The 15,428-nt window shown below is 43.8% G+C and overlaps 1 protein-coding gene across 1 annotated transcript; it reads right to left on the bottom strand.

The window, feature by feature from the left end:
- Positions 1-2,550: 2,550 nt before the first annotated feature.
- On the bottom strand, positions 2,551-15,201 carry AMER1 (APC membrane recruitment protein 1). Its single transcript, XM_019540347.1, has one exon. It carries the CDS (start codon positions 13,354-13,356, stop codon positions 9,871-9,873), a length of 3,486 nt encoding a protein of 1,161 aa, XP_019395892.1. The 5' UTR covers positions 13,357-15,201; the 3' UTR covers positions 2,551-9,870.
- Between the last annotated feature and the right edge of the window lie 227 nt (positions 15,202-15,428).

Genomic DNA, 15,428 nt, shown 5'->3' with positions numbered 1-15,428 from the left:
TGTAATAGATTTGAAAGTTTGCTGACTCAGGCCAAGGTCTAGATTCCCATAACCTGTTGCTGCTAAGGTCCATCTCCATTTTACTGTTCCCCTTGAGTACCTGACCATGTTCTAAAACTCAGCCTCTCCCTAATTCTCTTACAGTATGGTTTGGCTTATTACAATGGACCCTATATCCCACTGACTGTAAAAGGACCCCAGTATCATTTCATGGAATCACAGATTAACCTGACTCACTGCCACCACCCACCTTGTATTACCTTGTCTGGACTCAGGGGGTCTGTCCAGATGAGCAGAAAAGTTTGTTACCCTGGAGACCGCCCATGCTACGTGTGCTGACATACAACAGATTACCACACGTGGAGTAGGGGAGGCTACGACCAGCAACCATGCTGCCCCCAGCAACCTTACCTGGGGGCCTCTGGGAGCTGCAGCCACAGCAGGAAGCCTGGCTAGCAGCTGGAGCATGGCTCTGGCCAGCCAGGCTCACTTTAAGTGGCGCACAGTGCTGGTAAGTGTGCCACTCCACTTTTTTTGGCATGGGGGTTTGTTTGTTTTTTACTCCCGGATCTCCTGGGGTCAAACCCACCCACACACACACACTGCAACGTATCAGCACAGGGAACACCTGCACGTGCAGTGTGTGGTGCTGTAGATGGGTCTGCAGCACCACGTACTGCATGTCCATGCTCATCTGGGAGTTGTAGCAAATTGTATCCCACTCAGTGAACTTCCCCTTGGACACAGACATAAGGGCCACAACCAGACAGAAGAATGAAGACACACAGAACAGTGTGGTGCAGTGACAGTAATGCCAAGCATCCCCACTCCAATCAACTGTATGTTATTTCTAGCGTCCTTTCTCTCCTCTCAAGGGTCTATACAGAGCTCTTGCTCCTCTTTGATCAGGAAGTTTCTTGCTGTTTGTGAAAGCTTGGGTGGGGAGAAACACCATTCTATATCCCCTGATCTAGAAGTTTGTTAGGAGTACTTTAAAATGCAATTGCTGGCTATGAACAGTGGTAACATAAAACTGTTCCAGAAGAGGAGTTGCCACCCCTTAGGAGCATGTACTAGCTGTTATGCTGTGGCTGTTTCCTCTGCCATGATTCTGCAGTGGCCAAAATGAGCTAAACCACTACAAGTTCTATATTAAATGAAACGGAGTTGAAGATGTTACAGTTTTGCTGCACTTAAATTGCAACTAGAGTTTGCACACATAGTTGCCTATTGACTGCATGTTACCACAACTGTGTACAAGTCCCAGTTAGTGCAATTGTTTGGCGTTCTTCTGCACTAAAAAATAGATGTGGCCCTTTTAACCAGCTATTAGGCACTGAACAGGAAACCCGAGAACCACCATTCTGCTCTGTTCTTCTACGCCCAACCCAAGATTCAAGCACACAGCTTTAGCATTTTCTAGTCTCAACAACACAGTAAGTTCTACTATTTAAAGTTCAGGATTTAACCTAAATACTTGCCTCAACTCCTAGCTCTGGTGATTTGCAGACCCCATCAATGCAACAGGAATTGAGATCCATTCTGGACCACTATTTTGCCTGGGCGGAAAAAGGAATTGTACTTTGCGCTGACCCCAGCTAGATGATAGGCCTACAGTAAGAAATGTATACAGCTATAATCAAACCAGCATAACTCCCCATGTGGAAATTCTTATTTCAGAATAAGAACATCCACATGAGTAACACCAGTATGATTATGCTACAGTTATGCTGTTAAATTCCACCCCTTGGAGACAAGTTTTTAGACAGCTGGCCAGGGAAGTAAACCCAAAGGTTTTTAGGGAGCAAGAATATTCCAAAAATATTATTACAGAGTGTACAACTCATGGGACACAAGTGCCTCTTTCAACACAAATTTAAAAAATTCCTTCAAGTCATTCCTGTCCCATTCCGTGCCTTCTAATCAGCAAAGAAAAACTGCAAAAATAACATGTCATCATTGCTCTAAAGGAGCTGCGTTAGCACAGGCAGATTCACTATGCTCTCCCTATTCCTGATAGCAGATGAGCAACTGCACAAACATTTGTTCATTCTTATTCTGCCATGAAATCAGAGCAATTTAGCTCTGTTTTTAAATATCTTTGTGCTTCTGTTTGCCATAAGATGTACACATAGGGAATTTTTCATGAACTCAGTGAATCTGTTGATGGTACCAAGAGATATGTTCCCCACTTCACAGATAAATGAAATTCCTACTTATTGTTTGCACAAAGCAACAGTGGAACATGCTCCTAAAAATGAAAATCTGACTCTTGGGTCCAGTCTCTTGACTGACTGTTATTCTGTAGAGCTAATTTAACAGCAAATACTTTAGCTGGGTATAGCAAGTATAGAACTAGCCAAAATCAAGCTGGTCTCAGACTGTGCTTTCTGAAATATTCTTCCCGTTCCACTCCCCATTTCATTTGATTCTTAAAAGCAACTTTCCCTCTACTCTTCAGCTAAGCGAGAGGGAAACAAGTCCAATGTACTGAGCACTGGGAAAAGAGAGACACCAACAACAAAAAAAACCACACCAAGACATTTTAAGATGTTCTCTAGAAACCTGAAGTTTATTCATTAGAATTCAGTGAAAGGAACATTCATTTTAAAACACAGTAAATACATTAAAAAGTTTAAGAACCAGTAGCCATGAGAACAAGAAAGGGGCAAAAAGAAAAGAAAGTGTGACTCAACTAAAATATCTAAAAGGGGCAAGGGAGAAACCAACTGCCCTTGAGTGGATCAAACTGTGCATAGCCTTCAAAGGTTCCAAGTTGTACCGAAATTATTTGTAGAAACAGATTTGATTCTGCAACTGGCATCAAGGAGAGCTGAGGAAGACTTGGCCAATGGTTCACTTCTCTGTAATGGACATATGCATCCCTCTAGCCCTAGCTTTACCCCAGCTGAGTTTTGTTCATTTATTTGCTGCTAGATGAGATAGAAGAGTGTGGAGGATGCAAGGAAGAGGAGCAAGTGACTTGGCACCCTGCTGGAATGTTACAGAAAAGAGGGCACTCGATGATGCTTTGGAAGGAACTATCCTGCACTGGCAGGGAGACTATTTGGATATGTTGATGGGTCTTCTCCTTCCCTAACTTGCAGGAGAATACAGCAGTGCAGAGGAGAGTGATCTCAGCAAACACTTAGCTGCATGAGATTACACAGCTTCAAAATTAAGTTCAGGGAACGTTAAAATGAAGTGTTGGTCAAAACACTCCAGGAATGTTTGCAAATTAGATTTCTGCCCACTTTGCACTTCAGAAACAGAAGCAAAACCCATTAAAAAAAAAATAATGAAAAGGAACACTGTCTGCTTAAGGAGTCATTTAATTAGAAGACACCAAAAACCCTCATGCACAGCACGTGTCTATGGCTGAATCACTGCTTTCCCTTTTTCATAATTTAGCTTTCACCACTTCACCTTTTGCACTCAGCTTGGAGACTGAACAGAAGTGAGTCAATTTCACTTCCTGTTTGAAAACTCGCTTCACTTTCTGATCCTCATACACCGTTCTGCTGCTACTGAGAGTGGGTTTCCAAAACCTGACAGGGGTGCACTTATAAGAAAACCTCAATAAAAACAAAAAACCCTAAAATTCAACACCCCTCCCTACTGGCAGTGCTCCTTTAAACTAAGAGCAGCTGCTAAGTGAAAGATTCTGGGGCTCTTAAAATAAACAGCATAGTTACCATAATTAGGGACCTACTTAAATCACAGGAAGACTAAGGGTTTTTTACGGTCCACACCTGGCACAGAGAGCCAATTATTTCAGTGGTTCCACCCCTTGGTGCTGATTGGCAGAGGGCCTGGGGGAGTGGGGAGGGACGAGGAGGTGACTGCCACCTTGATTACTGGTTGCCCTTTGTCATCCCATCCCTTGGCGCTGACTGGCAAAAAGGTGCCAGCAGGGAGGGAGACAAGGGAGGGAGCTGTCATGCTACCCCACCAGCCGGCACTTGCTCTCTGCTGGCTTCCACTTGGGAGACAGCATTTTATTTTTAATTTTGTTGTCGTTTTCACATATTCCACGAAATCCACAAAACTGCAAATGAAGTGAGTCCCTAACTATAACTGGTAAAGGTTTTCCTAGAACAGTGCTGAAAAGACAGCAGACCTCTGGGGCTGCTGAGGTATGAGACTAGTTCAGGAGTTGATAGAGCAGAAGCAGCGGTCAGGAAATCCCTCTAGTCCAATTTTGATTGGGGACCAGATGAAAGAGGCTACCCTATAGGAGCAGGGAACAGGAAAAATTTTTTGCACTAGGTAAAAAGCAGGCACCAAGATTGTTACTCCTGATGGGCTAAAGCAGGGCTGGCAATACCCTTGTAGCTCAGCCCGGCAGGAAGAACAGGACTGTGTAGATGCAGCAGCTGCTGCCTCCTTCACTTCCTCTTCCTGTAGTAGCAGCTTTGCTCCGGTGAGGGAAAGACCTACCTACTCTATTCTGTGGTTTTCTCTTCTCCAGTAAACCGGCTGGCAGCTAGCTACCCCATCGTATCCTTTCCAGAGGGGAGAGGGCCGCAAGCAGCAGTACTACACTGATGGCGTCTAACTAGGCCCCAGATGAATATTCAAAATCCCAAGACTGACCCAACTGAAACCAGACTTTGGTAGGAGCTTTTCCCAACAGTTTCAATTAAAATATCACAGGGCAACAAAGAACATGATTTCCACTCCAAGACAGGCAGTTACTTAATAGAATTCCCTTTCAGAAATCAGCTATAAAAGGGTTCAAAGGCAAAAAACCCACATAGACAAAAACAACCCCCCCCGATTTCTAAATTTAAAAAAAGTCAACAGTACTCTTGGAAAGTGATCAATACAGCCCACAAACCCAGATTCAAAACAAAACTAAGACAGCACTTGACAAGAGTGACAAACCAGTATTAAACAAACATTTTAGTAGTAGCCACAGAAGGTGTGTGGGGGTTGGCAGGCTTCTGATCTTCAGAATAAGCCTTCAGTATAAAAGTTGAATAGCACATGACACAGGGATTTTAGAAGCAAGATGGTTTCTTCATTGCACAGGTGGTGGCAGTGGTAGCAGCAGCATTTGCTTTTTCTCCATCGAAACTGTAAACCGCACCATTTTAACATAAAATACACAAGTAAAACAATAGTCCATAAAATTTCTCCATGAATATAAAATGCAAAACTATACAAAAATAGATAAAATTGACCGTTTTCATATGCATATAAAAATGCAATACAGCACAACTTGGTAGTCTGACCTGAATGTCAGTGGTTTAAAACTGCCATGGTTAGCCATGTGATAGCAAAACATTTTGTGCAAGTGCCACTGCTTGGTACAATCCTGCTATTTTAAATGCCTTGGCTGGACAATTCCTGACTTCTGACAGTTGATGACTGGCTCCGTAGACCCTACTGTTACTAAAACCTAAACTGATACTTAGCAACTTGGTGCCTAAACGTGACTCCACATTTAACCAGGTAAAGACAAGATTTTGATTCTGCAATGTGTTGAATACTAACAGCTCTAAGCTGCATTTTACTGGGAACCCAGGTCAAAAGTGCTGGCCAAAGGGCTTAATTCAAACTGGTAAATGCTGTAGGTTTAAGAGCCCACACCAGAAACCCAAGCCCCAGAAGAACTTTTTGGGATGTTGCAGATCCTATGCATAGAAAAGCAGATGTACCCCGCAGGGTCCATCCCTCCAATCTGACATGCATTTGGCCAATATTAACTGGATTAAAAAATCCTTAAGTTTTTAAGTCTTACTTTAAAAGAGTGGCTACTATGCCTGAGAAGTGATCAATTATACTACCAATTAATTAAGGGTAAGGGATGAGTCTCAATCTACTTCATCATGCCAAGATCTCTTTTCTCATGGAAGTGGGAAGGAAGAAGAAAGGAAAAGGGCAAATTGGTTTTAAACCTTTGGAAATGGGGGGATGGGGAGAGACAGATTTGTAATAGGACCACCAACTGCTTCAACTCTGCGGTTAGAGCAGTCTCCCTCAGGAAAATGGCAAGACCCACCAGCTCATACCCATAGTCTGCTCTGACACTGAATGAAGTCAGGAGCAACAGCATACTCTGAAAACCTGTAGCAGGCTCCCACACCCACAATGAAATAGGAGATCTTGAGATTCCATAATGGATTTAATTCCTCTCACTTAATTCCTCTTAAGTTTTACAACAGAACTTAAAGGGTTATTAAGGAAATAAGTCAGAATTTGAAACTCAGTTCAGAAATGCCATTTGCTTTATGAACAAGCACTTAAGAAATTGCTGCTTGTCACTTCCACCTACCACAAGCTTTTTTACCTTCAAATAAAATCCATGACCCTTTTTACGATTTTAGTAGAAACATCAAAAAGTGTATCATCATTATGGAAAACCTGGTCTTATTTATCCCTTGACGGACAAAAATTTTAGTAGCGTTAGGAGATCTCATTGTGTAACACCTTCTTCCCAATTCAAATTAAAAAAACCTTACTTTTCTTTTATCTTTGGGCCCAAGGAGCAGAATATTTCAATAATCCTGCAAATTAACACTTGCATATTTCCAAAATGCATAACTTTAGTCAATGTATATCAATGTCACATATTTTCTCTGTTAGAGTCTAAATCACATTAAGAAGAAAACCTTTGGTATGAAGTCAGATTATCAAGTCCTAGCTGTATTGCTTTCACACATTAGTGTATTGAAACCACCTGCATTAAGTCTTTCCATTACGTACCTACAACCAAAATGCTTATTAGAGACATGCATCTGTAACTGAACGTTCTTTTTAGCACTGAGACACTTTTATGTTTCACCCAAACTTTGGCAAAGGCCACATCATTGATAAACAAAAACACAAAACAAAACCCCATCCCCACAAGATGCCTTTGGTGACATGCTCAAAAAAAGAATTCAGTAAGAGGCTGTTGCTTTAACCAAGACAAAAGGGTGACTATTGGGAATGCTTGCCTGTATTCTCTTTGCTCTTGTTAACAGTAATTTATTTGTGACCTACAGCAGGTAGAGAAAAGTGGATCAGATCTATGAAGTTAGGATCTGGTTTGGAATGTGCCCCAAATTTAACTGATACTCCAGGCCCTGATTTAGGAAAACTTAAAGGCTGCCTTCAATAGGATTTTATTCCCAGTTCAGAAAAGGAATGAGCCTGAAGCCAAGGTCGCTCCCTTTGCTAATTCTTTGCCTTTTCATGTAAGACTGTCAGATTGTAACGCACCAAGGACGCTGATTTAGCGCAGTAATGACTAAGTTCTCAGTTACAGATGGCCAGTTTAAGGACATCAGCAAATGAATTAATTACTGCAAGATATAAAAAAAGAGGCTTTGCTGTACCAGTGTGAATACTCTTGCCCTGTAGAAAGCTAGAGAGAGCTTGGCCTTCATACAGTAAATTCCTGCACCTTTTAACCTGGCAGTAATAATTTGTCTGCCCATTCTCTCAGGGTTGAATTTGTCCCATGCAATCTTGTTTATTACAGTGGGGTTGTATAGTTGTGCAGTGTGCACTGAAGAATGGGACACAATGGGTCCTAGAGGGTAATGCTCAGCAGTGCAACCAACACGGTAACACTGAAGAATTAAGATATAATACAACGTACAAATACAGAAGTAGGTGTTCTCTGTTCTTAGCTTTTTTGTTTTTTTAAAGTGAAGAGCCAAACAAGAGCACAGCTGTTGTTCTGTCCTTCAGTGCTCCTTCACATATGCACAGCAGCAGCCCCACGAAGGTGTCTTTTCCATATGACATATTAGACCCTCACGTGCCTCTTTCACAAGGGAGTCTGTATTTCATGCCTAACTAGTACCAATGCAATGATTGCAGAGATGTTCTCGGCTGTTTGCTAAGCCAGTGAAGAGTGCAACTCTAAATCAGTATGGGACTAACTTATAGCCCAGTTAGGAAGAAACATTAAGACCCAGTCTACACTGCAATTTGGAACCCGGTTGTAATCTGGTTATGGGCCAGAAGAACTGTAGCCAGGTTATCCATTCTGACCGGCATCTACACAGGGCTTGAAAATGGGTATCAGATGAAGTTGGTATACAAGAGAATGTGACAGCTGTGTAATCCCACTATTCAGATCCTCCAAAACATTTTGCAAAAGCCTCCAGGCAAAGGAAGACCCAATTTAAAAAATGGCAGTTAGTTTTAAGCCATTAAAGAAAGTATTTTTGCATGACAGAAGCAGAAAAGGGCATTTTTAAATGCTCTGCAGTTCACCATTAACCAAATTAAGTCAAAGCATGTAACACCGATAGAAGCATAGGGACACTTAGAAAGTCAGTTAGGAAGAAGAGAAATCTATTTTACGAAACCAAAATCATGTCATTCAAGACTGACAAGGACACAGAAGACTCCTTGGAGTCTGTGCTCCAAGAGCCTGACGCACGTGCCTCAGAGAGCTCTCATCCATGCAACCAAAGACCTCCTCAGAGCAAAGTGCATCTCTCCACAGCTTGCTTTCATTCCTCAACCTTTCCTGCAAGGTGTAGGAGCAAAAAACCTAGAAAAACAACAGATGAAGAAGAGTGGCAGTATATCCAGCTTTTTCATTTCCTCCAGGTGTGAGGAAGAGAAATTCTGAAGCCTAATTTAGGCTGTGTTACACCTCGTATTCCAATTAACAGAATACTCTCCTTGTATGCATTTATGCAAGAAAATAAAAATCCCTAACACAAAACTTCCTTTTGAAGAAAAGTAACAGCATCTGCAACTAAACAGCTACAGGCATGAGTCAATTTAGCTTATTTAAAAAACAAATATTCACGTTAAGGTGGGGGAGAGGAGGCTGGGGCAGGGAATGCACACAGGGAAGGTTCTACTTTATGAAGTGTGATCACTTCAAAAGGAATAAATGGGTGAACATTTTGTTCTTAAAGGGACATCATCAACATGGAATCCAATCAATAAAAAGTAGAGCTGCCTGAAAAAAAAAAATCAAAGCTCCTCACAGCAGGGGGAGTTGGAGCGAGGGGTTGGAGGATTATTTTTTTTAAACCAAAATGAAAACATTTACAGGAACATTCTCATTTTGGTTGAAATTCCCTTCGCCTCCCATACTTTCCTTTCTCCACTGGAAAGGAAATCAAACCTTGCCAAAAGAATTCCAATCCCTCCCCCCCACACACCCTTTTCTCTTAATGGACATTTTCAGAGAATATATTTCCCTTTTCTTGACTATCTCCAATTAAGTCATTCCGGGTCTATGAAGTAAGTCTCAGAATGACCTGTGATTTTACTACCATGTCTACCTATTTTTCCTCTCTCATCCTCATCACTGTATAAGAGCCACATAATCAGAGAGAAATGACTCCATCGCAGATAAAACAGAGAATATCAAGTGCTGCCCAATGCTCAAAGCAAATAAACAAATTAAATATTATTTATTACTCCTCTTTCTTACTTTTCTGTTAAAGCAGCTTCATATTTTAAAGAAAATTCAGGGGAAAAAAAGCTTTGATTTTTAGAAGCTGATGGTATCCCTTTAATTAAAAGCTGCCAAAAACTAGCCCGATGTACTAAAGATTTGTCTGCTTCCAGATTTTTATTCCAGCAGTGACAATATTATGTACTGAGACTAGTATACATTCTGCATTGTGTATTATATTCAACCGAAGAGTGGTACATGCTGAACCAGGGTGTCTCAGTGGTAGTCTAGGAGTCTAGGAGCTTGCTTGTACAAAACACAAATAAAGCACCCAAAGCCGTGCAGAGTGCTAGCAGCACTGCCATTTTGCTGCACCCTACTTCAGCCGCAAGAAAAGAGTTCATCTTTGTTGGCCCAATTCTAAATTAAAAATCACTCCTGGAAGTTTGCCTTCTCCCTCCCTGAAAAGTGAACCCTAAACCCTACCCCCCTCACCCCTGTGTTGTTGGCTATTTGGCTACCGTTACATTCACTGTAGTGCTTTTACAGCTAATGGGCAGCGGGTTCCCATGCGAAGCTCTCCCTTTCAGCAGGTCGGCACTGGGGCTTCCATAATGCTCAGCAAAACAGGCTGGGAGTTTTAAGGTCTCAGTGTTGTCATCGTGAAGCTGGGGTATTCCTTGAGTAACACCAACAGGTTTGCACTTTGCTGGTTTCTCAGGGGACTGAGTGAAACTGAAGCTCTGAGGTAAGTCAGCCCCTTTTTCTCCCAAAGGTAACACATGAGCAAGCTTTTTGGCCATGTTTTCCCCATGGTACCTATAGGAGCTACATACCACTTGGGACTGTCTCGTATCAATCTGCAGAGGTAAACTGGATGGCCTGACCATGTGTCTGGGGGACTGAAGCATTGGGTTATTGGGTTCCATATCCTGGGGCCTCCTGTCCAGAGTCTCCAAGGCATTGCTCCGTGCAAGGGACACAAATGGAGAATCCACTTCTGACTGCTCAGATGTATCCCAGCTGCTTTCTACAATAGCTGGAGCACAGCCCCATTCTGTCACCCCACCAGAGGAACACTCAGCATTGTACTGCACACACTGCAAAGCTGGCCATGCCAGAACACCATCAGCTTCTCTTCCATCTGAAGGAGAGGGAGGAGTGCTCTCCTTGCTTCTGATCAGCAGGGATCCATCAAAGTCCTTTTTGCTGCTGTCCCTTTTAGACCAGAGCTGACAAGGCTTAAGGCCATTTTTGGAGAGTTGCAAGTCTGCAAGTTCAAACTCCAAGCTCTCGGTGTCAAGCGACCTGCTCCTTCTGTTGATGGAGAGAGGTGCCGGCATGGAAGGGCTCAATCCATGAAGGCGCAGGTGACGGGGAAGGCTGGCTACTCCCCAGTTGCAGCTCTGGAAAGAGCCGTGGGGATACCCTGGGAACATTCTCTCGTCACATTCAGCAAAGGACTCCTTCTGCACATAGCTGTCATCAAAAGCCTCAAAGGATGCAGCAATGTCCTCATCTGTGTTCATCTCCAGGTGCTGCTCACATTCCCCCTCGCCTTCCTGCTCCACATCGACAATATCAAAAGTGACCATGGTTGGAAGGACAGGAAGGTTCTGAGTGAAGGAAGAACCAGAGTCAGAGCTACCAAGGCTTTCAGAAAGGCTAGAAAACAGAGTCCCGCTGCTGGTGAACTCCACCAGAGCTTGAGAAAAGTTAACAGCATGCTCAGGTTCACATTCACTTTCTGTCTGGGGCTCTCTGGGGCTATTTTCCACACCACTGTGGTTCTCATTTTGCAAGCAGCCATCATGGTCATGTTTTCTATAGCTGGGGTAGGTCACCGTTTTGGTTGGGGCTAACCCACTGTGGACAAGTCCTCCAAACACTGTATGATCCAGATCAGAATCAAATACAGAACTGTTTTTCATGAGCTCAATAAGGCAACTTCCTTGTGCTTTTTGGCCATTGCAATACTTCTCTGGATATAGTGTCCCTTGAAAATCCCTCCACTCTGAATTTTCAAGTCTGGACAGAGAAACCCCACTGTTTACACTTCTGTTTGAGGCTTGAGGACCAACTTGTTCACTTCCAAGGCAACTCTGATTTTTGCCAATTAAGTTGGCTGCTCTAGTTTTACATTCAATATATTGCTTTTCCCTGGCACATTTATCTTTGCTTGGAATGTCCAGCCGTTTCAAGACCGGCTCCCTCTGCAGCTCCCAATACAACAGCTCTTTCTGAATGGCAGCCAGCCTCTCTTCCTCAGTTTCCATCACTCTGTTTTTCTGTCCTGCCAGTTGCATCAGGTTCTTCTCAGCAGGGAGAGTGAAGTCTAAGAAGCAGCTGAAGATGTCTGGATGAGGTGCTTTGCCCTCGAATAAGGATTCATCCCCCTGGGATGGGCTCATCAAGGTGTCATCAGGCTCGTAAAACTCATAAAGTGCATCACCGCTATAACTGTCTCTTGGGAGACGGTCCTTCTTGCCTTCACCAAGCCCATCCCCAGCTTCATCCTCTGGACCAGGCGTGGTAGAGTCATAATAACCCTCATCGCTATTAGGGGCAGATTCCTGCTGGTCACTCTGTGGTGTTAAGAGCTCTACATCGTCTACCACCCCACCAGTGTATGGGTGGGCTCCCTCCATGCACAAGCCATGACCTTCCAGCTTGTTATTCACTCCCTGTGGCTCATGACTGTTCATGAGATGAGGAAGATTGGCTTCGTAGCTACTGTCCGCCTCAGTGGTTCCTTCCCACATTTGATGGATGTACTCCTCTATCTCCTCAGGCATGGCCATCTCCTCCCCTCCTCCTTGGTACGTGACAAGACATGAACTCCTCTTGGCAGCATCTCTGCTGCGCTCCACAGAAATCGTGCTCTCAGCAATGCTCTCAATATCTGGCTCGGCAATGATGTCTCCACACCCAGTGAGTGAATCGAAACTTTTAAGGGAAGTGACATCCCCAAACATCAAGCTGAGCTGATCTCCTGAGTGTTCAGATGGAGGATAATTTTCTATGTAATCTAAATGGAGGACATCAGGAAGGCTGCTGTAGCCTGGCTCTGCACAAACAATAGCCTCTGCCTCACATTTCATATCTAGAACACAGTCTTTGCTCATAGGCGCTACTGCTCCGTTCCCTTCCAAGCTACATTTCTCAGCTACCAGCCACTCTGACTCAGTGGCTTCTCTAAGGCTGGATGCCAGGCAGCAGTTTTCCACCAAGTTTCCAGTGCATGCTGCAGAAAGAGGATCTCCCCTTAGACTCTCCACCTCAGAGGCTTGCTGGGGTTCAGCTCCTGTTCCTCGTGTTTTGCTGGTTTGCTCTCCATCTCTAACCTCTGCAACCCACTCATGCGGTCCCACCTTTTCAAGCTCAGCAGTTTTGTTCTTTCTGTGGCGCCGGATGCTGTTAAAAAGCCCCTTCAATCCTTTCTTGGGCCTAGGCAAAGACAATGATTTGTCCCCATTGGACTTTTTCTCAAAACCTTCTGTGCTCCCTGGTGGAGAGCTCTCCCGCCTGCTGAAATCAAACCTGAAGCCAGCATCTATTGCTGTATGAGCACTTTGAGAGCTCGGCAGCTGGCACGGGTGTGAGCTTGTGTTCCCATTCAAAGGACCCTCCAAATGCCCCCCTCTGCCCTCTTCACATGCAACATCGCTGATCCCATCGTGCGTCTTACTCTTACTGAGACCCTTTTTGGAAGCTCCCTTCCCTTGGCCTTTGGTTTTTCCCCCAAAGAAGCTTGGTAGGGTGCATATGCTCCTCTTCCCCCCAAACAGCTTGAAAGCAGTCTTTTTCAGCTTGCCAGAGGGCGCTTGCTGCTGAAGAAGTTGTTCCTGAGCTGCTGCAGAAGCATCACTCCGCTCAGACAGACAGTTAGCTGCTCCGTTCTCCTCCTGCTGCAGGGGGTCACCTCCCTCAAGGTGCCTACAGACCACAGATGGAGCACTGGTTCTGCCTGTCTCCTCTGTGCAGCCTGTTTCCATGGCAGCTGTTAGGCCCAGATGTCTTTAGCTGAAAACCAAGACCCTGACAGCAGAATCTTCTTCAGAGCACGTGAACCAAAGCATGGTAATTCATCTAAAGCGGAGAGAGAGAGAGAGAGAGAGGAGAAACACAAAATTAGTGGTTGGCTTGGAAATCATCTGAATAGATGCAACAAGAAAGAGCTTAGGCACATTCACAACAAGAGCTGGAACACTAACTAGTGAGACCACCTCAACCGACTTTATTAGTTCCTTTTGTTCTTACTCCTTGGATGAATGTAATGCCAGTGATGACTGCTGGGCTGCTAGCCTGGTAAGCCTCCGTTTCATCCGTACCACGGCAGTACTGTCTCTTCAGTTTGAACAATTGTGAAGTGGTATTTGGTATATAAGAAGGTTTGCACTCTCCAATTCATTCCCCTTACTTCTAGGCTCCAAGCTGTCAGCAAGGCCTAGTCGGAAGGTGGGTGGGTGTGTGGGAGTGTGTCCATATGTGAATACACATGTATTCGTCTCCACAAGGAAGTAGACTGACTCTCCAAACTCATTTCATCACTGAAAATGTTCCAGTATCCTCTGGCTGTAACTTTTATTAAATATTTACACAATGAACCAAATCAATAAGCAAGCCTTAACAATTATGCTGCACATCTGAGTAAAGGGAACATTTTTTGTACCAGATTTCAGTTGTTTTTAAAACACCTTTCAGAAGAGTGAAAATTGTATTAAAAAGCAGTTCAATACAAACCTCCCTGATGAGATTAGCTCAGGTACACCAGAGAAAGATTTTAATCTGATGCTGGCTTGACATCAGTAAAAAAAAAGATATCTTTGGCAGGGGTGAGATGGGGCGAGAGAATGAATCCAATGAAAATTGTAATGCACTGCTGGCTGCTTCTGCCTGCAGCTTAGAATTTTTCTGGTACGAGGCCAGAAAAGCTTTTCATGGAGTTTAAATAAAGATCCTATATGACAAACACACCCCAAACATGGGCTCTTTATTGCTGAGACTCAAGGGCAAAACCTGAGAAGAAAAATTTGTTCTCAAGTCTTTGGGGGATCTGGGCCTGGAGAATATCAGAATGTTTATTTGCTTCTTTTATTAATGACAACCTTGGTGTGTTCACCCTGCTGACAAAAATTAGCAGGTAAGAAAACAGATGGTGACAGCGTGCAATTATATTAAAATGACGGTTACTAGAACATTGCAGACCAAAGCCATGGGCAGGTAGCTATTTGTAACATTGAACTGTTCTCCCCCTACTACTATAGACTCTGTCAGGCAAGGGCAGTATGTCAAGATAGGCAGGCATTCATACAGACACTGAAAACACAGGCAAAGGCACAGACCCCTTTAACATGCCTCTACACAGGCATACATACCCCTTCCATACAACAAACCAATACTTCTACAGTATTAAAGCTTTTAAGCAGCCATTAAGCAATATTTCTAGCTGTGCTGTGTGACCTTGGCCAATTCAACAGCTCTGCTCCTCAGGTTCATCCTCCAGATGGAGGGGAAAATGGGATGAGGGAGCAGGAATTATATCTATATGCCTATCTGGCTAGTTTCATGGATACCGTTAAAGATACTCAGTAGGAAAGCACGGCTTTATGACCTACACAGAACAGCCACATACCACCCCTTCTAGAAGCTTGTCAAGTGACAAGCAAATGCTTTGAAGTCAGAGATCACAAGAGGAAGTTGTGATTAACAACATTATTAGGTTGCAAGATAATGCTCTTTCCTCCCTTTTAATCCCTGACCAATGCCCACACTTCCAAGGCAGGAATGGAAAGGGTGGAGTGAAATTTAAAGAGACAACTTCATTTTCCAGAAGCTAAGTCTTGTCAAAACATATACCACTCTCTCTTTCCTTCAGACCTATCACACCCCAACCATGCATTGCAGTTAGCTCAGGAATCCTCCAAGGCAATCACAGGACGTCCGATTCTGAAGTCTTGGTGGTTTGGAGGAGGAGGGGGAGAAGAGAGAAAGCTAAGTAGTAATAGTGTATTGACTCAAATATAAGACAAGATTGTACCCCGCAATCAGCATGCTGGGGGGGGGG

This window comes from Crocodylus porosus, unplaced genomic scaffold (genome assembly GCF_001723895.1).
Source record: "Crocodylus porosus isolate Cpor-Errol unplaced genomic scaffold, CroPor_comp1, whole genome shotgun sequence".
Lineage (NCBI taxonomy): Eukaryota > Metazoa > Chordata > Crocodylia > Crocodylidae > Crocodylus > Crocodylus porosus.
This window is presented reverse-complemented; position numbering and strand designations above follow the sequence as displayed.

What these genes read in the sequence shown, in the direction of transcription:
- AMER1 (XM_019540347.1), bottom strand. Translation starts at nt 13,356, where the DNA reads ATGGAAACAGGCTGCACAGAGGAGACAGGCAGAACCAGTGCTCCATCT.